The sequence below is a fragment of the Leptodactylus fuscus genome, chromosome 11 (assembly GCF_031893055.1).
Source record: "Leptodactylus fuscus isolate aLepFus1 chromosome 11, aLepFus1.hap2, whole genome shotgun sequence".
Taxonomy (NCBI): Eukaryota; Metazoa; Chordata; class Amphibia; order Anura; family Leptodactylidae; genus Leptodactylus; species Leptodactylus fuscus.
In genome coordinates, this window is record NC_134275.1 from 12,934,206 (window position 1) to 12,956,507 (window position 22,302).

Genomic DNA, 22,302 nt, shown 5'->3' on the forward strand with positions numbered 1-22,302 from the left:
AAACTAAGACACTTGTTATTTTATATTAAGTGGGTGTCTGTTCCGATCCCTGGGCCGAGGCGTTACACTGTGGTACATTACATGCTGTTTTATACACTTTCTTGGGGAGACGTCTCAGACATGGAAGTAAGACGTGCGCGACCTTTCTATGTCTTCACCTGCGTCTTTAAAATGTCAGAGGTGAAAGTTTCCTCCATGATGAATTTCTGTTTCCGTCTCCTCCATTTGCCGGGCCAGGCAGGTCGCTAGTAAATGTCAGTAGATACGTGAGCCTGCCACCCCCGGCCCCCACAGCGCTGTGCTCTTGTCACTCCGCAGGCGAGGTCCAGTGCAGGAACATTTATAAGATTCCACTCAGTAACCTTGTGGGCCAAAGCATCGAACGACCTCTCAAGTCTCCACTGGTTCCCAAAGTGATCAGCACCCCCACGTCCAGTGTCATCGCCTGCACCCCGGTCACCCACTCTCTATCCCTGTCCCGTATGGAGATCAAGGAGATTGCGAGTCGGACGAGGAAAGAGCTTCTGGGTAAGAAATGCCCCTAAGCCTCCCCCGTCCTCCCAGCCGTCACCGCTTTAATCCCACCATTCCCGGCTTTTTACTAGGTCTTTCTGGAGAAACCACATCCAAGTCTGAAGGGTCTCAGCGGCAGAAGAAGCTCAGCCGAAAAGCAGGAGAAGAGGAGACAAAGCAAGAAGCTGTGAGATCTACCAGCACCGAGCAGTACGTGAAGACTCCGCTCACACACACAGCAGCCTCTGGGCCTTGCATTACATTACTCCGCTCACACACAAAGCAGCCTCTGGGCCTTGCATTATATTACTCCAGTCACACACAAAGCAGCCTCTGGGCCTTGCATTATATTACTCCAGTCACACACACAGCAGCCTCTGGGCCTTGCATTACATTACTCCAGTCACACACAAAGCAGCCTCTGGGCCTTGCATTACATTACTCCAGTCACACACAAAGCAGCCTCTGGGCCTTGCATTACATTACTCCAGTCACACACAAAGCAGCTTTTGTCCCTTATATTCCAGTCACCATCGAGCAGACTTATCTGGTTTGTAGTTCTAGACACATTTAGAATTCTAACATTCGCGCTCTTTCCGATTCGCCAGAATTCAGTCTCCGTTGAATCTACACAATTTACACTATTTTAATCTTGTACGTTGCGCAGGCGATTGTGTGTCGTAAAGTGAGATGAGCTGATAAGTCCCGCCCATTCTGGGGCACAAGTACTGATAAATAGCCCTCACTGGGGTACGTTGCTCTGTAAGCCCCCACATAAGTTATTGCCCCAATCTGTGTGGTGCCAGTGGCCATTATACAGGGTGCAGCAGCATATACATGAGTCCCCCTGCGAACTTCCGGTTGGCACATGCGCAATGGAAGGGCGGCAAGAAGACTTCCTGTTCCTTAGTGAATTAACCAGGGCTGGGTATGTACTTCAGGGTATGGTCCTCGGGTTACGACGAGCCTGCTGCAGAACCTCATTTTCTGAATGCTATACAGTGTATAGCATTCGGCAAATGAAGGCTGATTGTGTAGCAGGCTCGTCCTTGCTACGAGCAGGTAAGTATGCTGTTACCAGTTGACTTTTTCTCATTGAAATGAATAGACCAGCGTTGATTGGCCAGTTGCCAGTGATTTGGCCAATCAACGCTGGTTCTGCCAGAGGCTCGTCTGAGGAGGCGGAGTCTAACATCGGACTATTCATTCCAATGAGAAAAACTCTTGCCTGCCCGTAGCAAGGACGTGCCTGCTGCAGAATCAGTGTTCATTTGCCGAATGCTATACATATATATAGCATTCGGCAAATGAATATATATACTGTATAGCATTTAGCAAATGAGGTTCTGCAGCAGGCTCGTCGTAACCACGAAACAGTATGCCTATACCCCTGCTAGACATGGCAAACTCTCAAAACCGGAAAGAGATCTTCGACCGGAAATAGGAAGGGCGGGACTTAATCCTTTGTTATTGTTGTCAAAGGGGGACTCATGTATACTGAGGACAGGTCACCAATCTAGAAGTCCTGGACAGCCCTGGTGACGGCCACTATACAGGGTGCAGCAGTATATACAGTATATACTGAGGACAGGTCACCATTCTAGAAGTCCTGGACAGCCCTGGTGACGGCTCTACTCTGCTCCTCCTTCTACTGTACTTTGCACAATCTCGCCATGCTGCAGCGCTTCTAGTGGCCACGTCCGGGACCTTTTCCTCTCATAGTGATGGATTTCTGTATTTTCTCCCCAGAATAAATTCCGGATCATTTGAAAGCAACTCTGAGGATCAGCGGCACTGCTCCACCAGCTCCGAGCCAGAATCTAACATCAGCGTGGAGGAGAGTCCCCCCTGCAGCGGGAGCCTCTTCCACCTGACCGCATCATTCGATGAAGACATAGTTGATTTAAAGTGACGACCAACATCTGGATGTAACATGGCCGTCTGTGATCCGCTGCTGGGAAGAAGGAACATCCATCAAGAGCGAGCAGGAACTCATGGGCTGCGGTGTCGCTCAGTATGGCCTCGTGGGCTGCGGTGTCGCTCAGTATGGCCTCTAGGGCTGCGGTGTCGCTCAGTATGGCCTCGAGGACTGCGGTGTCGCTCAGTATGGCCTCGAGGGCTACGGTGTCGCTCAGTATGGCCTCGAGGACTGCGGTGTCGCTCAGTATGGCCTCTGCTCCCTGCAGGTTATATATCCCATATGGAAAGTGCAGAGAGGAGCAGATTATTACCTCATTCACCACACTGGAGATAGCATGTGTGCACTGACCACACGTATGTCACCTCCAACCACTATATGGTCTATATATAGGATTCATTTCCAGACACCCCAGAGCTGCACTCACTATTCTGCTGTTTGTATTGGGTGAGTTCAGTTCTGGCCGTTGTACATTTGTGAGCTTGTAGTCGTTCTCTCCTGCCTGAAGGCAGCAGACAGGGGGCGCTCCACCCCACACAGCCAGATGCTAACGAGGACTCCGGCCCAATGCAAAGTGTTTAAGTCCTGACCACAAACCCTCATGAAACTCAGCTGCTACATGTCATGCTGGGATTTGTAGTAGCAGCCGTGACTGGAGCGGCCGTGCACTGCATGCCTCCTACTGCACCTCTGGGGTCCTCCAGGAGGGAATCCCAGATTTCGACAGTAGAACTTTCTTTTGTGGGACGACCATCAGACAAATTGTGGATTTCATTTCTATTTTTCCTAATGGCCTGAAATTGTGGTTTTGTATCCAATTCTGTTCTGGTCGACTGTTGTTGAACTTGTGTGATACAAGAAACTGAATGCGCCAACCACCAAGTGTCTTAAGCGATTGTTTTTCCATTGTTTCTACACCACGTGATGTCACTGTGTTCACGTCACCACACGGGGGCGCCACTGCTGTGGAGAGTTTTGATCTGTAATAAATATTTATGAAGTTTGGTCTCAGGACTTTGCTTTAGTGATTGTGAGCGAGAGAATTCCATGCAATGTCCTACTTATTACCCATCACACTTAAGGGGATAGTCAGGATTTCTAACCATAGCAATCTCCAAGGAAGAAGGCAGCACCAAGGTAATGGCGGTGCTGAGCCCAGAGCCAATGGTGACAGCGCCATGTAAGAATCCAAAGAAGAAGACAGCACCAGAGTGATGGCGGGTGCTGAGCCCAGAGCCAATGGTAAACAGCGCCATGTAAGTATCCAAGGAAGAAGGTAGCACCAGGGTAATGGCGGGCGCTGAGCCAATGCTGACAGCGCCATGTAAGAATCCAAAGAAGAAGACAGCACCAGAGTAATGGCGGGTGCTGAGCCCAGAGCCAATGGTGACAACGCCATGTAAGAATCCAAAGAAGACAGCACCAGAGTAATGGCGGGTGCTGAGCCCAGAGCCAATGGTACACAGCGCCATGTAAGTACCCGAGGAAGAAGACAGCACCAGGGTAATGGCGGGCGCTGAGCCAATGGTGACAGCCCCATGTAAATATCCAAGGAAGACAGCACCAGAGTAATGGCGAGTGCTGAGCCTAGAGCCAATGGTGACAACGCCATGTAAGAATCCAAAGAAGACAGCACCAGAGTAATGGCGGGCGCTGAGCCAATGGTAAACAGCGCCATGTAAGTACCCGAGGAAGAAGAGAGCACCAGGGTAATGGCGGGCGCTGAGCCAATGGTGACAGCCCCATGTAAATATCTAAGGAAGAAGAAAGCACCAGGGTAATGGCGGGCGCTGAGCCAATGGTGACAGCTCCATGTAAGTATCCAGGGAAGAAAGCAGCACCAGGGTAATGGCAGATGCTGAACCCATAGCCAATGGTGACCGTTCCATGTAAGTACCCAAGGAAGAAGAGAGCACCAGGGTAATGGCGGGCGCTGGGCCAATGGTGACAGCACCATGTAAGTATCCAAGGAAGAAGGCAGCACCAGAGTAATGGCAGGTGCTGAGCCCATAGCCAATGGTAAACAGCGCCATGTAAGTACCCAAGGAAGTTGTTTGCAAAAAAAAAAAAGACAATAGTGATGTTTATTCCAAAGGTCATTACAGGTACAACAAGAAGGTGCCGCCTTCTTCGTGGATACTTACATTGTGCTATCACCATTAGCTCTGGGCTCAGTGCTTGCCATTACCCTGGTGCCGCCTTCTTCCTTGGATATTTACATGGGGCTGTCACCATTAGCTCTGGGCTCAGCACCCATCATTACCCTGGTGCACCCTTCTTCCTTGGATACTTACATGGAACGGTCACCATTGGCTCTGGGCTCAGCACCCATCATTACCCTGGTGCTGCCTTCTTTCTTGGATACTTACATGGCGTTGTCACTATTGGCTCGGCGCCCGCCATCACCCTGGTGCTGCTGTGGACCTTCTTCTTTTTAACCATAGCAATAGTCACCAATATGTGTTAAAGGGCAGGTCCTAAACCCCAGACCTGTGATAAGTTGCTTGAAGAGGTCAGTTTGGTATCGCAGCTTAGTTCTGTTCACTTGAATGGGACTTAGTTCCTGCTGTACCATGTGACCGATCAACATAATGTCATCCCCTGATTGGCAGAGTCCTGGGCATCCACAGGATAGGTGATCAGTCTGTGACGCTCGGGGGGGGGGGGGGGGGGGGGGGGGATTGCACCGCCACTCCTGTTACTTCAGAACAAAAACCCCTTTAAGGGTGTGAACAGGACTTTCATGCCCACCCCCGTCTCCTCTCCACCGTAGCGTGGCTCATGTCCTGATTTAGGCTCTGCCTCCAGTTGGAAAGAAGGGGACGGCTTGAGCTCAGGGTTTGGGACAGATGTTACATGGGTGCAGGGAAGCCCTTGGTGTTGTGACAACAACAAGCCTGATAACATTCAGTAAATGAAGCAGAGTTGTCAGATAATGGAAAGTTCTTTATCCAATCAGAATCCCCAACATCCTGCGCGCAACCGCCACGTGCTGAAGAAGAGCCTACGGCAGCACCAATGGATTTTAGCTCCTTAGGTGGAATCAGGATGAAAAGCAAATTCAACTTTCCCCACAGGCGCCCCCTGGGCAGAGGGAGGTCGTATACATCTCGAAAAAATCTGCAGAGCTGCAACGTGGGTATCAAGCACTACAGACATGACATACAGGCAACAAGTGCTTGAAATAGCATTAGGTCCCCCCAGTTCATATTTCTGCATAGGTCCCATCTGTGCTGTGCTGCCATAGGACGTCCAGGAACATGTGTGTATACAGGACACCACCACTAGGGGGGAGCGGTATAATCTGGATACCCTATTGCAAAAAAAAGTAGCCGTGTACAGCATGTCTGCAGTCCTATGTGCCTGTCCATCAGCATGTCTAGGCCACTGTTCAGAAAAGCTGCTGCTACTTTAAGATCTCCTGGACATGTGGCTATCCCAGCCCTATCATTGGCCACCATTACGATCAAGTGTTAGCTTTATTAAGATTGCTGTATAAATTAGTGTAAGAGTTACATAGCCACAGCAGCACAGAGAAAGTAAGGCTCATTCTAGAGATTGTAACAGTAGGAGTGCAGCATCCAGTCCATAGAGCACCAGGGCATAGTGGGACTACTAGTAGGAGTGGCCCAAGTCTCCCCAGCGCAGGGAGAACTAGTACTCTGCAAGGCTAAGACCCCACAATGCAAAAAAAAAAAAAAAACCCTGCTTGTTTTTTGTTGCAGATTTTGCTGCTTTTTTAATCCAAGGAATGGAAATAGAAAGGAAAGACGCGACTCACTCCTGGTAAATCCACTGCTGGCTTCAGCTAATAAAAAAAAAAAAAAACAGCAAAATCTGCAACATAAAAAAGCAGCGTCAGTATGTGATCTGTAGGGGTCCAAACCCAGACCAAGCATAGAGCAACATTCTGGGAGTCAGAAGCTGCTGCAGCGGACGAGTGGCGCAGGTCTCTGGAGTTGTCGAGTATACATCGGACAGGGCCGCAGGTCTCCAACAATGCCGCTATACAACATACAGAGCCGCAGGTCTCTGCAGTTGTCCACCATACAGCGTACAGGTCCGCAGAAGTCTGGAGTTGTCCACCATACAGCGTACAGGGCCACCGTTCTCTGGAGTTGTCCACCATGCAGGGCCGCAGGTCTCTAACAATGCCGCTATACAACATACAGGGCCGCAGCACCGTTCCTCACCTATTACTTGCATGAGACTCCATTGCTTCTGTGGGAACAGCTGGTGTGTGCAGGGTCTGGGTGATGGACCCCACAGAACACATACAGATGACCTGTCCCAAGAAAAACCCCTTTACCACCCCTTTCACTGTTGGCCCTTTACTGAATGGAGCCGGCAGGGAATCTTCTCCTGTCTGGACTCTGCTGAAAAGAAGCTTGGATTTGCTCCAGAGTTCTCCCTTTCGTCTCAGGGACACAGAGGGCAGTGAAAAGAACGTTGAGGCCACAGAAAGCAGCAAATAACCAGAAGGTGCCATAAGGGGTGAGGAGATCCTGAGGGAGACAGAGCAACACATGTCAGCTGCTGACAGGGGTAAGTCCCAACCCCACCCCAGCACCAGACTTACCAGCAGCTCGTGAAAGACCTTTGTAACAAGGAAGGCGCAACCCCAGTTGGTGACAACGCACAGTCCACTGGCCACACCCCGGGCACGCAGGGGAAAGATCTCCGACATGAGCAGCCAGGGGATGGGTCCCCAGCCAATAGCAAATCCTGTATGTGGGGAAGGGGTGGGAAGAGCAGAATCACTGAAGAGAAGCCTCGCGCAGACACTCAGCCAAAGACATCCACATCACACGGCGGCTCCTTCACCAATGTTAGTGCCACAAAGGGAAGATGGCGCAATGCTGAATTCATTTTTTTGCAGCAGTCTCAGGGCCACAATTCTTTCAATTTACTTACATTGGTGAAGGAGTCAGAGGACAACATGGCAATCTTTGGACTCACATTACATTATGGCATCTATCAAAAGCAAAACCCCCTAAACACAGATATGACATCAGCCTGCCACCTGCTTCCATCCTCTGTACTGCTGTGCTGGTCATATGGGTGACTGTCAGAAATCAACAGATTCATTGTGAAGAGATCTGTGACAGCGCCCCCTGTGTACAGAACTTACCAGCAATGAACAGGCCCATGCTGAGTAATGCCAACCATGCCAGCCCATCGGCAGGGCTGTCTACTATGCCCACTGGACTCATCAGCCCTGAGGAGTTGTTCATGTGCGCCATGCTGATTCGAAAGTATACTCCAAACAAGGTTGTACTGACCGCCATGATGACCCCTAAAGGCAGAAGAGATAACAGGTATGTAAGGAAGAGTAAAGGGGCAGATAGGTGGGTGCAGGTAGAGCAGAACACAGGCCCCCACCCCAGGAAGTACCTGAGAGAAGCAGCAAAACCTTCCTCCCAGCCTTGTCCATAATGAGTGCGGCAATCGCTGTGAACGCCACCTGCACCAACCCCACGATAACGGAGGCTAGACTGCTGTTCTGTAAGACACGGGGAACATTTAGCAAATCAACATGTGCTGAGCAAGAAGAACTGGAAACAAAAACCCCCCACCAATTTATTAAACTATGTCAGACACAGTTTAGGATCGACTAATCCAACCTGCGCGGTCTATACCTAGATACTATTGGTAAATCTGCCCCCAGAATGACTGAGCGGGGCGATCACCACGGCTGCCATCAATGTCACTGCTCACCTTAAAATTGGCTTCTTCAAAGATCATATCTGCATAGAACATAATAGCGTTGATGCCGGTCGCCTGCTGGAAGACCATGAGCAGGACGCCGATAAGGAAAGGCTTGTAAATAGATGGCTCCCAGAAATCTGCCATCTTCAGACCGTCCTCCTGAGGAGATGAGAAGGTCAGCACAAAACAACAACACAGTGCACCCCCATATTATACAGCCTACTGCCCCGACACACGCGGCCTACTACCCTGACATGTACAGCCTACTGCCCCGACACACCCGGCCTACTACCCTGACATGTACAGCCTACTGCCCCGACACACCCGGCCTACTACCCTGACATGTACAGCCTACTGCCCCGACACACGCGGCCTACTACCCTGACATGTACAGCCTACTGCCCCGACACACGCGGCCTACTACCCTGACATGTACAGCCTACTGCCCCGACACACGCGGCCTACTACCCTGACATGTACAGCCTACTGCCCCGACACACGCGGCCTACTACCCTGACATGTACAGCCTACTGCCCCGACACACGCGGCCTACTACCCTGACATGTACAGCCTACTGCCCCGACACACGCGGCCTACTACCCTGACATGTACAGCCTACTGCCCCGACACACGCGGCCTACTACCCTGACATGTACAGCCTACTGCCCCGACACACCCGGCCTACTACCCTGACATGTACAGCCTACTGCCCCGACACACGCAGCCTACTGCCCCGACACACGCAGCCTACTGCCCCGACACACGCAGCCTACTGCCCCGACACACGCAGCCTACTGCCCCGACACACGCAGCCTACTGCCCCGACACACGCGGCCTACTACCCTGACATGTACAGCCTACTGCCCCGACACACGCGGCCTACTACCCTGACATGTACAGCCTACTGCCCCGACACGCGCGGCCTACTACCCTGACATGTACAGCCTACTGCCCCGACACGCGCGGCCTACTACCCGGACATGTACAGCCTACTGCCCCGACACGCGCGGCCTACTACCCGGACATGTACAGCCTACTGCCCCGACACGCGCGGCCTACTACCCGGACATGTACAGCCTACTGCCCCGACACGCGCGGCCTACTACCCGGACATGTACAGCCTACTGCCCCGACACGCGCGGCCTACTGCCCTGAAACAGCTCACCCCCCATAACTTACAGTGTACTGCCCCAACACCGTGTGCATTTGCCTTGAGAATAGCATCTTACTGCTGTGGGGCACATTAATGACAAGTAGCCCCCCCACCCTGCACATGAACCCCTGCTCAGTAACTAAATCAGGAATAGTGCAACAGAATGGATGAGACACAAACAACAACAAAAAAACCCCAAAGGAACCAACATCACCATGTCCTGAACCCAAAAACAGCCTGGAGCAGGGACAACAAGAAAGAAGGGAGGATCTGTGTCCCCCAATGAATACACTGAGAAAAGGATTTTATGGTGAAAACATTAACAGTCCCCCAGTGAGAGAAATGGATTTAAATATTATGATATTACAATATTCTCTAGCATACATGGGGTTAATACTCTGCTGACATCACTCTTCTATATTCGGGGTACATGGGTGCGGTTAGAGGACACCATTTTAGAAATCTCCTTACATAGCAACAAGATGGAAGGCTTCACCCCCTATCATGAATATAAATAAATAAAAAGTTTGTTTTGTTTTTTATATTTTATAACCACTGGCTAACACGGTACCAAAACAAACATTTTCCTTTTATAAATAAGTGACGAATACACATGTGGGGGTATAGTGAGGACCATGGTGGGTGGTCCTGGGTGGTGGTCATTCATGGAGGATACGTCGTGACCAGCCCGCAAGTCCAAGATGTCCAAGCTGTAACTCTACAAGATATCCAGATGAAGAAACCTAACTTCTCTGACGATGGAAGCTAATGAGACATTGACTGAGATTTGGGTTATTCTGGAAGTTTCCCTTTTCCAGTCTTCTCCTGCAAGATATTAATAAACCTCTACACTGATTTATAACTGACTCTTCCCATCATGTTAAGGCCTCACAACACCTAGTCGGTCACAATTTTCACCCAAATACCAGATATCTTACAGGGACACAGGACCATAGGATATCCTAAATCAGTCACAGAGGGTGGGAATTACTTGCAGAACCTTATGACCCAAGCTGGAACCAGCAGAGGCCACAGAATGGATCTGGTAGACCTTGGTGAAAGTGTGGACAGAGGCTGACATAGCAGCTCTGCAGACCCGGGTGGTAGAAGGCTGAGCCGAACAGCCCAGGAGGCTCTGACCAGCCACACGGTTGGGAGACCCCCTATCCTTGAGCTGACCAGCGCCTCTCTGATAGCAAACTGAATCCTTGAAAGCAGCCAGGCCCTTGTGAGAGCTTTCGGGGAAAGTGAACAAGGTGTCCAAACGACGGAAGGGGTCAGTAAGAGACAAACAGACCTGGACAGCCTGGACCAAGTCAAGGCAGTGAAGAGAGGGGTCACATGGGTGTTTAAGATCCGGACAGAAAAACTGTAAGACAATACCCTCGTTCATGTGGAAGGAAGAAATCGGACGGTGGCGAACAAAGGACAACCTTATCCTTGTGGAGAATGAGAAAGGAGGCTTCTGGGATGGAAGGGATGGCCACCAGGAAGGCAACCTTCCAGGACAGAAAGCGGAGAGAAATCTCACGCAAAGGCTCAAAAGGGGAAGCCTGAAGGTGTCTCAAGGATGAGACTGAGGTCCCACGGGAGGATGGTAGGGAGGAGCACAGTGTGCTCCCTACAGGAAGGTCTTCACCTGAGGCTGGAAGGCCAGGGTCTTCTGAAAAAGAATGGATCCTTAAGAGATGACCAACCAAGTCCTTGGTCCAGACGTAAAAAAAGCCAGGATACTGGCAAGAGAAAAGGAGAGCAAATGGAAGCCATTACTCTCACACCACCATATTTAGGTCTTCCAACTGTGATGATAGACAGGCTCTGAAAAACAGTGATGCCTCAGGACCTCAGATTCATCAGCCACGCCGATAAATGTAGCTGAGGTATGGTGGGGTGGAACAGCGGCCCTTTAGACAGAAAGTCGACTTGCACAGCAAACCAAGGAGCATCTACCATTAGGAATATGATATCTAGGTACCAGTCTCACGAGGGCCAATCCGAACCAATAGATTGGCCGGAACCCCCTCGGTCTTGAGTTTCTTAAGAATCCAAGGGAGAAGAGTAAGAGGTGGGAAAAAGGTACAGAAGGTAGAAGTCTGACCATTGGGAGCACAACTAGAGAAAGATCTTCTGGTGATCACTCAAACTTTTCTCAGCTTAGGTAGTCTGACGCCCAATTGTCCATGCCTGGCATATGGATCGATGACAGCACTGGAACTTAATGCTCTGCCCAAAGGAGAGAGTGGGAGGCTTTCTGCAGGGCCACACGAATCCTGGTGTCCCCCTGATGTTTCAAGTAGGCAACCACAGTGAAGATGCCTGCCTGGACTCTGGTCCTCTCTCCTCCAAGGGTCTCTGGTCAATGAGACAGGCCTAATAAGATGGCCCTCAGTTCCATATAGATTAATCTGGAGGGAGGTCTTATCTTTGGACAACAGGCCCTGAATGGTCAAGACACCGAAGACCGCTCCCCAGCTGGAAAGACTGGTGTTGCTGGAGATAACCTGCTAAGGGAGGGGAATAAAGGACTTCCCCTTTGAGATTCCTGGGGAGAAGAGACAGCAAAGAAGTTCTCCACAAACCTGGGGAGGCAGGAGGGAGATTTTTCCAAGCGGGCTTGAATCGCAAATTACAGAGGATGCAAGTGGAACTGAGCAAAAGAGACGGTGAAGACCATTATGCCCAATACCCACACGTAGAACTAAATAGAACACGGAGAGCTCCTCTGAAGACACAACACACCAGATTGGAGGGCCAAGAACTTGGACACCAGGTGGAGAATCTTGCCCTGCTGTGTATCGAGGATCATGCCCAGGAATTCCTTGAGCTGAGAAGGCACGAGATGGGATTTTTCCAAGTGGATGAACCAGCCGAACATGTGAACAAGGTCCAAGGTGATCCTTAAACTGGAGAGATTGTCAACGACAATGAACAATGACAATGAAGGGAGGAGGCAGCTTTCACCAAGAGGTCATCCAAGTATGAAATCATGGCAACGTCTCTAAAACAAGATGGCTATGGGAATGATAAATGCTTGGGAAAGGGGGGGGGGGGGGTAAGGGGGAGGTAGCTCAGCCCGAAGAGTTAAACAGCTGAAAGTAACACAAACCCACTGTAAAACATAGAAAATGCTTGTGGCACAACGCAATGAGATTGTGGAGGTAAGAGTCACGGATGTTGATGGACGACATGAAATCGCTGGTCTCCAGAGAGGGTAACCGACTACTGTAGGAGCCTCATACAGAACCTGTTGATACGGACAAACCTGTTAAGCCCCTTCAGGTCCAGCATGGGGCAAAGGGAACCGTCCTTCTTAGAAACTGTGAACAGTTTGGAATAAAAAAAACCCAGAAATACTATTAGGCGGGAACAGGGAGAATGACACCCTGTTGTTGAAGAGTGGAGATGGCCTGAAGAAAGGCGGCCACTCACACGGGGGGAAGAAAGCAAAGTGGACAGAAAAAAAAAAATCCATTTGGAAGAGAGGAGTAGCCCCACTGATCTACGCGTTGTCGACACCGACAAGCCAGATCTCCTGAAGGAAGGGGAGGGGGAATGAGTTAGAAGACTTTCATGTAGTGGAGGGCTTGGTGCAGGACAGGCAGGTCTGGGCTTGAAAGACGACTTATTGGCCTAGTCCCCACGATACCGGGGACTAAAGTAGGAGGTCATGGCCAGCGGTGAGGAACCCCCAGTGTGGAAGGTGGCCAGCAGAGTCCAAAAAACAAAGCCGGTGTCCTGGATATGGGACTCAGACAGAAGGAAGAGAAATAAAATGCCCCCCCCACAGAAGAACAAGACCGCAGCGGCGGCAAGTTAAAAGAGGGCTTATTCACTAGAATGGAGGCCCCAGGAAGGGACCCCAGGAAGGAATATGGACTAAGAGAAATAAGAGGATTGGACTCTATGGGTCCCTGAGATGTACCCAGGTAGCGCCAGTTGGTGGTGGGCAGGGTTATCTACTTCAGGTACTTACCTAATCCGCTGTCTTCAGGACCCGCAGGGTCGCCTTTTCGGTGGACCTCACACATGGCATTACAGCCACCAACACTGTAGGGTAGATTGAACAAGGCTCTCTCGGTCCAGCACAGGGCCCAATCTGGTGTGCGACTAGTGTGACTTGCAAACTGAAGACCCCCTGGGCCTAAAAAAAATGAAAAAATAAAAACGATGAAAGTCAGAAAGACCTGAATCAGGTGGAGTCTGCCTCCTACAGATACTAGGCTAAAAGCAGTGAGCATAGTGTCTGTGGGGAGGCTATAGACAGAGTGTCAGTCTCCTAGTGGCCGGGACTATATCCATGGTGCAATGTTCCCCTATGAAATCCCTGCTATATCTGTCTCTAGAGAGACTGCAGGTCACATGATCAGAAAGTGCAGGAGATAAGGAGCACAGACTTACAGCCATGCTGAAAAATAGGAGCTTTCAATCACAACCAAAGCACTTGATAGGTCAGTACTTGTGCACATATGCAAGGTCTTCATGCTGTATATGAGTGAGACATTCTTCTCTATTGTTTGCAGCTTGTTTCCACCACTAGTTCAGCTGCAGTATGCAAAGGAGAAAATGGCTAAAAAAATGTAATTATGCTTACTTGTATAGCGCCACCATGCTCCGCAGCGCATGTAAGTCACCGTCTCATATAGGACTCCCAGTCTACATTCCCTATCAGTATGTCTCTGGAGTGTGGGAGGAAACTGGAGTAGCCAAGGGAAGCCCACCAAACAAGGGGAGAACATACAAACTCCTTGCAGATGTTGTGCTTGGTTGGATTCAAACCTAGGACTTGAGTGCTGCAAGGTAACAGTGCTAACCACTGAGCCACCGTGCTAACCACTAAGCCACCGTGCTAACCACTGAGCCACCGTGTTGTCCACAAAATATTGCAAATATAACTCATAACACGCAGATGTAGTGTCACTAATTGTGTACACTCTGTATATACAGTATGTGAAAATTAGTAAAAGAAGTTTTACCCTTAGTGGGTTAAATTCACACTACTGCCCATTGCTCTTATCCATTATAGGTATAGAGCAGCCAAATGAGGGTTTCACTGACCAGTATGGAAGGTGTATGGTCAGTTTCAAAGAAATATAGGCAGGAATTCATCCAATGCCGTCTCCACGCTCCATTCTTAACAGCACACACCCGCTCTTCACACCCCTGCGTCCATATGTGACAGGTATCAGCCCCTCCTCATTCCGATTCTACTGCTCAATGTTACGGGGCTCCTGATCATGACAGCTACCAGCCACTCCCCACTCCTTCCACTGGCTTGAGGATAGGAGGGCTCCTGTATATGAACAATTATTATACTCTGGATAAATTTAGTATAAGATCTGAGACCATTCTTTATAACATCTCACACAGAGGGTTAACCCACTAACCTGCTGCTCCCCACTGGCCCTGATCTGTCGATACTCCCACTCATGATCCGCGTCTGGTCCTCGCAGAAAGCGGAGAGCAGCTATGGCCTCTGCTCGTCTCTCCTGGTTGATGAGATATCGGGGGGTCTCCGGCATGAAGCACATAGACATCAGCATAAGGATGGGAGGGATGGAGCAGACCACCGCCAGCCAGCGCCAGCTCACCATCATTCCTGCACAACAAACAAACCTAAATATATAGACATGACATCACTGAGCCCCCTGCCCATCCAGCATTACCTGCAATGTAAGCTCCCACGATCCCAGTAACTACCATTAGCTGGACGCAGGAACCCAAAGCCCCCCGGACTTTGGAGTGGGACGTCTCTGAAATATACACCTGCAAAACAGGTTGCAGAGTTAGGGGACAAGACTGAGCTCCTGTCCCAAAAATTAAGTTCCTGTTGTTCCCTTGTGAATACAGAGACAACTGTAGACCAGGGGTAGGCAACTTTCAGTTAAAATACAACTCCCAGAATGCATGATTGATGTATGAGAGTTCAAAAAACAATAGAAGTGAATAGAGCAAGACGAGAGTGTCGATGGTTGACGACCCCTGTAGTGGACAGTCCACCAGGCACCACTAGCCACCTGGACTAGGATTGCCATCAGACAGACTGGCACTGCAATGAGCTCAAATCCATAGAGCCGTTGTCAGACTTACTGTGGGAAGCCAAAAAGCAGGGTGTCTACAAGACGAGAGGTCATTTGTATGGTCATTATGTATGCAATAAAGGGGTGGTAATGGATCTAGAGACCACTGGACAGAGCGCTGGCCCCATCATTTGCTCCTTGTATTAGACAGAGCCTCATGTGTCATTTATGGAGAGACCTGAATATTGGCTGGCAGGATACTCACCGGAACCACCAAGGAGGTGACACCACTGGCCAGTCCGGACAACACGCGCCCACCAAGCAGCATCCATATATTCTGTGCTGATATAATCAAGGTGAAGCCAAGGACAAAAGGAAGCGCACAAAGCATGAGGCTGAACTTACGCCCAATGCGGTCCACGATCCATCCACCAAGAATCCCCCCAAAAGCGGCTCCGATGGTCACTATAGACTATAGTGCAGGAAAGAAAGAAAGGTCAGCCAGACCAGCAAACAAGGTGGAGAACATCAGCCTGACCATTCTCAATGCTCACCCCGAACCAGGACGCCGACTCCTTGTCTAATATCAGCCGGGGATCTTCTGAATTCTTCAGATCTGAAATGGCTGGAGAGCTGAACCCCAAGACAAAGCCAAAGCTCAGGGGCCCCAACACTGCCCCAAACGTGGCTAAGTACAGATTCCTGTTCCAAACTTTGCTGTAGGGAAAGAACGTGAGACGATGTTTATTGATAGAATCATCCATTTCTTTAGGTGAGCGCTATATACTGGATGTCAGATGGACCCTTGTATGTGTATTCTCCCTCCTCCACTGCATATGGCACCATCCAGGTATAGATGAAGACGCTGTGTGCTAGATCTTATTAAAGGAGATGTCTTTCTTTCTCGACTTATGTAAACAACAGAGAACAGATTAATAAGATCAGTCTCCTTATCCTGCCTATACACAGCACTATATGGGGTGTCCGGTTAACTGATTTATTGCCTCATTCTGTGCACTGGTAGCCTCTCATCTACAACCTAGTAAAGCACAGAGTAGTAATTTTTGAGGAACTTTTTTTTAGCCATCTCTTCTTCCTCCCTTCATAGACTAATTTATAGAAAATAGTTCAGTCTAAAAAGCAAAGAAAGAAGCAGATTCCTGTTCTAAGATCTATTACAAAGCTCCTCACACTCAGCTGTACCATTCATGCATACAGAGTTGTTATAGCGGAAGAACTGTAAGACCTGATACTAGAAAAATAAAACTTGCTCTGCGTCCGGCGTGTCAGTTGTCAGGTTCAGCTGGACACCCCCTGAAAAACTCACAGACAATAAGCAGAGATCCATATTTGGGATTAGAATGGAACTTTACCATACCAGTGACACAAAGTGACGCTGTTATGGGACTGTCTGCCCCAAGTGCAGGAACAACAGGAGTCCAAAGTCCAAGGGTACCCCAAAATCTTAGCGGCAACAACAGACACTTATCAATATCAGCTGCTGCTCTCTGCACAGGAATGCAATAAGAGCCGTGACCCTGGTGGGTCTGCAGTCACCGCCACGAGAGATAACAAGGCAGTTCTACTGCTAGTACCCAGCTCAGCCTCAATACTAAACATCCATATTCAGATAGCGCCACACGTGGTATTTCATTGGTTGCATGGTCAGTAACTTTCCATAAATCAATAGTCTATGAGAATATAAGAAACCATGTGATATATTTTATCAGAGGAAAATGCTTCTTTCTCCACTAATCAGCTCTTTCCATCCTAGCCTGACTCTGAAATCTCTGCTAAATCCCACTAGCTCTAGTAGTTCACATAGAAGTGGCGGATTATACAGAAGTCTATGTAGAGGTGAGGGGGTGAAGCAATACAGGCATAAGCTGCAGCAGACAACTAAGTAGTGATCATAAAAACAAAGCTTGCATGAAGTGTGGCCGTCCTGTCACATGCCGCTATTATGGAGTCTCCCCACATATGTGCACGGGGGGGTCAAGCCATGGTGTTGGGATAGTCTCAGTGTTACAATCTCTCCCCCCCCCCCTCCCTCCCTCCCTCCCTATAAGGTTAGATGCCCCGTACAGCCCCTCCACATAGAACTCATCACTTATCTACAGATTACACAGAGCTTTACAGTCCCATATAGGGCTTCAATCTAAATTCCCCATCAATAGGTCTATGGAGTGTGGGAGGAAAGCGGATTCGATCCTAGGAACCCAGCGCTGTAACATTACAATACCAACCACTGAGTTACCATGCGAAAGGGCTTTACCCAAATGGCCACCATATTATAGCACATTGTATTCCAGTAGGGGGCGCTCTCCAGCAGTTATCCTCCATCTGACCACATACAGAGAGTGGTGACTGATCAGAGAATATGTCTCCGCTACGCTCACCTGCCTGACCTCAATACATGAGGATCCCAAAGATTGGCATGACACTGGCCCACCCTCACCTCAGGTACCGGCTGTGCTGCAACTCAGAAGATCCAGGCGGATCAAGAAGAGGCTGAAAATCATCACCATCCATTATACTAAAAGAGAAGGGAAGAGAGCAATATATAATAAGATGTCATAATAAGCATCATATACACAGCGCAGTGTATATACTGGTACGGTATAACAAATATAACAGCACATTATAGTCGTGTATATAATACAGTGCAGATATAGTCATGTATATAATGTAGTACAGATATAGCCGTGTATATAATACAGTACATCATAGTCATGTGTATATAATACAGTACAGATATAGTCATGTATATAATACAGTACAGATATAGTCGTGTATATAATACAGCACATCATAGTCGTGTATATAATACAGTACAGATATAGTCATGTATATAATACAGTACAGATATAGTCGTGTATATAATACAGCACATCATAGTCGTGTATATAATACAGTGCAGATATAGTCATGTATATAATGTAGTACAGATATAGCCGTGTATATAATACAGTACATCATAGTCATGTGTATAATACAGTACAGATATAGTCGTGTATATAATACAGTACAGATAGTCGTGTATATAATACAGCACATCATAGTCGTGTATATAATACAGTACAGATATAGTCATGTATATAATACAGTACAGATATAGTCGTGTATATAATACAGTACAGATATAGTCATGTATATAATACAGTGCAGATATAGTCGTGTATATAATACAGTGCAGATATAGTCATGTATATAATGTAGTACAGATATAGTCGTGTATATAATACAGTACAGATATAGTCGTGTATAAGATAAGATAATCCTGTAATAGTCCCACAGTGCGGATACTCAGTGTGTTACAGCAGCATAGTAATACAGATACAGGATAATACACAGTAATATATTACAGACGTAGACACACATAAGCTGAGAAGAGAAGATATACTAGGAGTCCATAGCAGCTAAGGAAAAACGGAAGAGAAAGAGGAAGACATCATGGTCATGTCTATAATACAGTACAGATATAGCCGTGTATATAATACAGTACATCATAGTCGTGTGTATAATACAGTACAGAGTCGTGTGTATAATACAGTACAGATATAGTTGTGCATATAATACAGCACATCATAGTCATGTATATAATACAGTGTGTGTGGGGGAGAGATGTGGGGTGTAATGACAATATATCACACACAGCAAAGTATATCACATATAGGAGAGTATATCACACACAGCAGAGTATATAGCAGAGTATATAGCAGAGTATATCACATACAGCAGAGTATATAGCAGAGTATATCACATACAGCAGAGTATATCACACACAGCAGAGTATATAGCAGAGTATATCACATACAGCAGAGTATATAGCAGAGTATATCACATACAGCAGAGTATATAGCAGAGTATATCACATACAGCAGAGTATATCACATACAGCAGAGTATATAGCATAGTAAATCACATACAGCAGGGTATATGGCAGAGTATATCACATACAGCAGAGTATATAGCATAGTATATCACATACAGCAGGGTATATGGCAGAGTATATCACATACAGCAGAGTATATAGCAGAGTATATCACATACAGCAGAGTATATCACACACAGCAGAGTATATAGCAGAGTATATCACATACAGCAGAGTATATAGCAGAGTATATCACATACAGCAGAGTATATAGCAGAGTATATCACATACAGCAGAGTATATAGCAGAGTATATCACATACAGCAGAGTATATAGCAGAGTATATCACACACAGCAGAGTATATCACACACAGCAGAGTATATCACACACAGCAGAGTATATCACACACAGCAGAGTATATAGCAGAGTATATCACATACAGCAGAGTATATAGCAGAGTATATCACATACAGCAGAGTATATAGCATAGTATATCACATACAGCAGGGTATATGGCAAAGTATATCACATACAGCAGAGTATATCACATACAGCAGAGTATATAGCAGAGTATATCACATACAGCAGAGTATATCACATACAGCAGAGTATATCACATACAGCAGAGTATATCGCATAGTAAATCACATACAGCAGGGTATATGGCAGAGTATATCACATACAGCAGAGTATATCACACACAGCAGAGTATATAGCAGAGTATATCACATACAGCAGAGTATATAGCAGAGTATATCACATACAGCAGAGTATATGGCATAGTATATCACATACAGCAGGGTATATGGCAGAGTATATCACATACAGCAGAGTATATAGCAGAGTATATCACATACAGCAGAGTATATAGCAGAGTATATCACATACAGCAGAGTATATAGCAGAGTATATCACATACAGCAGAGTATATAGCAGAGTATATCACATACAGCAGAGTATATCACACACAGCAGAGTATATAGCAGAGTATATCACACACAGCAGAGTATATAGCAGAGTATATCACATACAGCAGAGTATATAGCAGAGTATATCACATACAGCAGAGTATATCACACACAGCAGAGTATATAGCAGAGTATATCACACACAGCAGAGTATATAGCAGAGTATATCACATACAGCAGAGTATATAGCAGAGTATATCACATACAGCAGAGTATATAGCAGAGTATATCACACACAGCAGAGTATATAGCAGAGTATATCACACACAGCAGAGTATATAGCAGAGTATATCACACACAGCAGAGTATATAGCAGAGTATATCACACACAGCAGAGTATATAGCAGAGTATATCACATACAGCAGAGTATATAGCAGAGTATATCACATACAGCAGGGTATATAGCAGAGTATATCACATACAGCAGAGTATATAGCAGAGTATATCACATACAGCAGAGTATATAGCAGAGTATATCACACACAGCAGAGTATATAGCAGAGTATATCACACAAAGCAGAGTATATAGCAGAGTATATCACATACAGCAGAGTATATAGCAGAGTATATCACATACAGCAGAGTATATAGCATAGTATATCACATACAGCAGAGTATATCACACACAGCAGAGTATATAGCAGAGTATATCACATACAGCAGAGTATATAGCAGAGTATATCACATACAGCAGAGTATATAGCAGAGTATATCACATACAGCAGAGTATATGGCAGAGTATATCACATACAGCAAAGTATATCACACACAGCAGAGTATATAGCAGAGTATATAGCAGAGTATATCACATACAGCAGGGTATATGGCAGAGTATATCACATACAGCAGAGTATATCACACACAGCAGAGTATATAGCAGAGTATATCACATACAGCAGAGTATATAGCAGAGTAAATCACATACAGCAGGGTATATGGCACAGTATATCACATACAGCAGAGTATATAGCAGAGTATATCACATACAGCAGAGTATATCACACACAGCAGAGTATATAGCAGAGTATATCACATACAGCAGAGTATATAGCAGAGTATATCACATACAGCAGAGTATATCACATACAGCAGGGTATATGGCAGAGTATATCACATACAGCAGAGTATATCACACACAGCAGAGTATATAGCAGAGTATATAGCAGAGTATATCACATACAGCAGGGTATATGGCAGAGTATATCACATACAGCAGAGTATATAGCATAGTATATCACATACAGCAGAGTATATAGCAGAGTATATCACATACAGCAGAGTATATAGCATAGTATATCACATACAGCAGGGTATATGGCAGAGTATATCACACACAGCAGAGTATATAGCAGAGTATATCACATACAGCAGAGTATATAGCAGAGTATATCACATACAGCAGAGTATATAGCAGAGTATATCACATACAGCAGGGTATATGGCAGAGTATATCACATACAGCAGAGTATATCACACACAGCAGAGTATATAGCAGAGTATATAGCAGAGTATATCACATACAGCAGGGTATATGGCAGAGTATATCACATACAGCAGAGTATATAGCAGAGTATATCACATACAGCAGAGTATATAGCAGAGTATATCACATACAGCAGAGTATATAGCATAGTATATCACATACAGCAGGGTATATGGCAGAGTATATCACACACAGCAGAGTATATAGCAGAGTATATCACATACAGCAGAGTATATAGCAGAGTATATCACATACAGCAGAGTATATAGCAGAGTATATCACATACAGCAGGGTATATGGCAGAGTATATCACATACAGCAGGGTATATGGCAGAGTATATCACACACAGCAGAGTATATAGCAGAGTATATCACATACAGCAGAGTATATAGCAGAGTATATCACATACAGCAGAGTATATAGCATAGTATATCACATACAGCAGGGTATATGGCAGAGTATATCACATACAGCAGGGTATATGGCAGAGTATATCACATACAGCAGGGTATATGGCAGAGTATATCACATACAGCAGGGTATATGGCAGAGTATATCACATACAGCAGTCTCTAGACGTAACCTAGAATGAATACAACTTTTTTCATGTGGGCGGACCTTCTTACAAGCACAGACACGCCTACCCAGTCACGGGAGTAGTCAT

The 22,302-nt window shown here is 47.0% G+C and overlaps 2 protein-coding genes across 5 annotated transcripts in view; one reads left to right on the forward strand and one right to left on the reverse strand.

Annotated features, from left to right (window-relative positions):
- GARNL3 (GTPase activating Rap/RanGAP domain like 3) overlaps positions 1-3,436 on the forward strand; it is a 43,752-nt gene extending 40,316 nt beyond the window's left edge. For all 3 annotated transcript variants that reach the window (XM_075260703.1, XM_075260702.1, XM_075260704.1), the window contains 3 exons: positions 319-528; positions 606-723; positions 2,263-3,436. In XM_075260703.1, coding sequence (XP_075116804.1) covers positions 319-528; positions 606-723; positions 2,263-2,425 — 491 coding nt within the window. In that variant the 3' untranslated portion in view covers positions 2,426-3,436. The remainder of the gene's footprint in view (positions 1-318; positions 529-605; positions 724-2,262) is intronic.
- A 2,466-nt stretch (positions 3,437-5,902) lies between these two features.
- On the reverse strand, positions 5,903-22,222 carry SLC2A8 (solute carrier family 2 member 8). 2 transcript variants are annotated; one of them, XM_075260013.1, is made up of 11 exons: positions 22,203-22,222; positions 17,769-17,846; positions 15,865-16,027; positions 15,576-15,782; positions 14,957-15,056; positions 14,678-14,889; positions 8,150-8,299; positions 7,826-7,934; positions 7,563-7,727; positions 7,011-7,156; positions 5,903-6,936 (listed from the first exon to the last, which is right to left on the reverse strand). In XM_075260013.1, exons 2-11 carry the CDS (start codon positions 17,840-17,842, stop codon positions 6,763-6,765), a joined length of 1,500 nt encoding a protein of 499 aa, XP_075116114.1. In that variant the 5' UTR covers positions 17,843-17,846; positions 22,203-22,222; the 3' UTR covers positions 5,903-6,762. The 2 variants fall into 2 exon arrangements, with proteins under 2 accessions (XP_075116114.1, XP_075116113.1); XM_075260012.1 differs by having other exon boundaries at positions 22,172-22,216.
- Between the last annotated feature and the right edge of the window lie 80 nt (positions 22,223-22,302).

Coding starts and splice junctions, on each gene's coding strand:
- SLC2A8 (XM_075260013.1), bottom strand. CDS start 17,842: ATGGATGGTGATGATTTTCAGCCTCTTCTTGATCCGCCTGGATCTTCT. Junction 14,890..14,956: donor CGTGGGAGCTTACATTGCAG/GTAATGCTGGAT, acceptor TTTGTTGTGCAG/GAATGATGGTGAGCTGGCGC. Junction 6,937..7,010: donor AGGTCTTTCACGAGCTGCTG/GTAAGTCTGGTG, acceptor TGTCTCCCTCAG/GATCTCCTCACCCCTTATGG.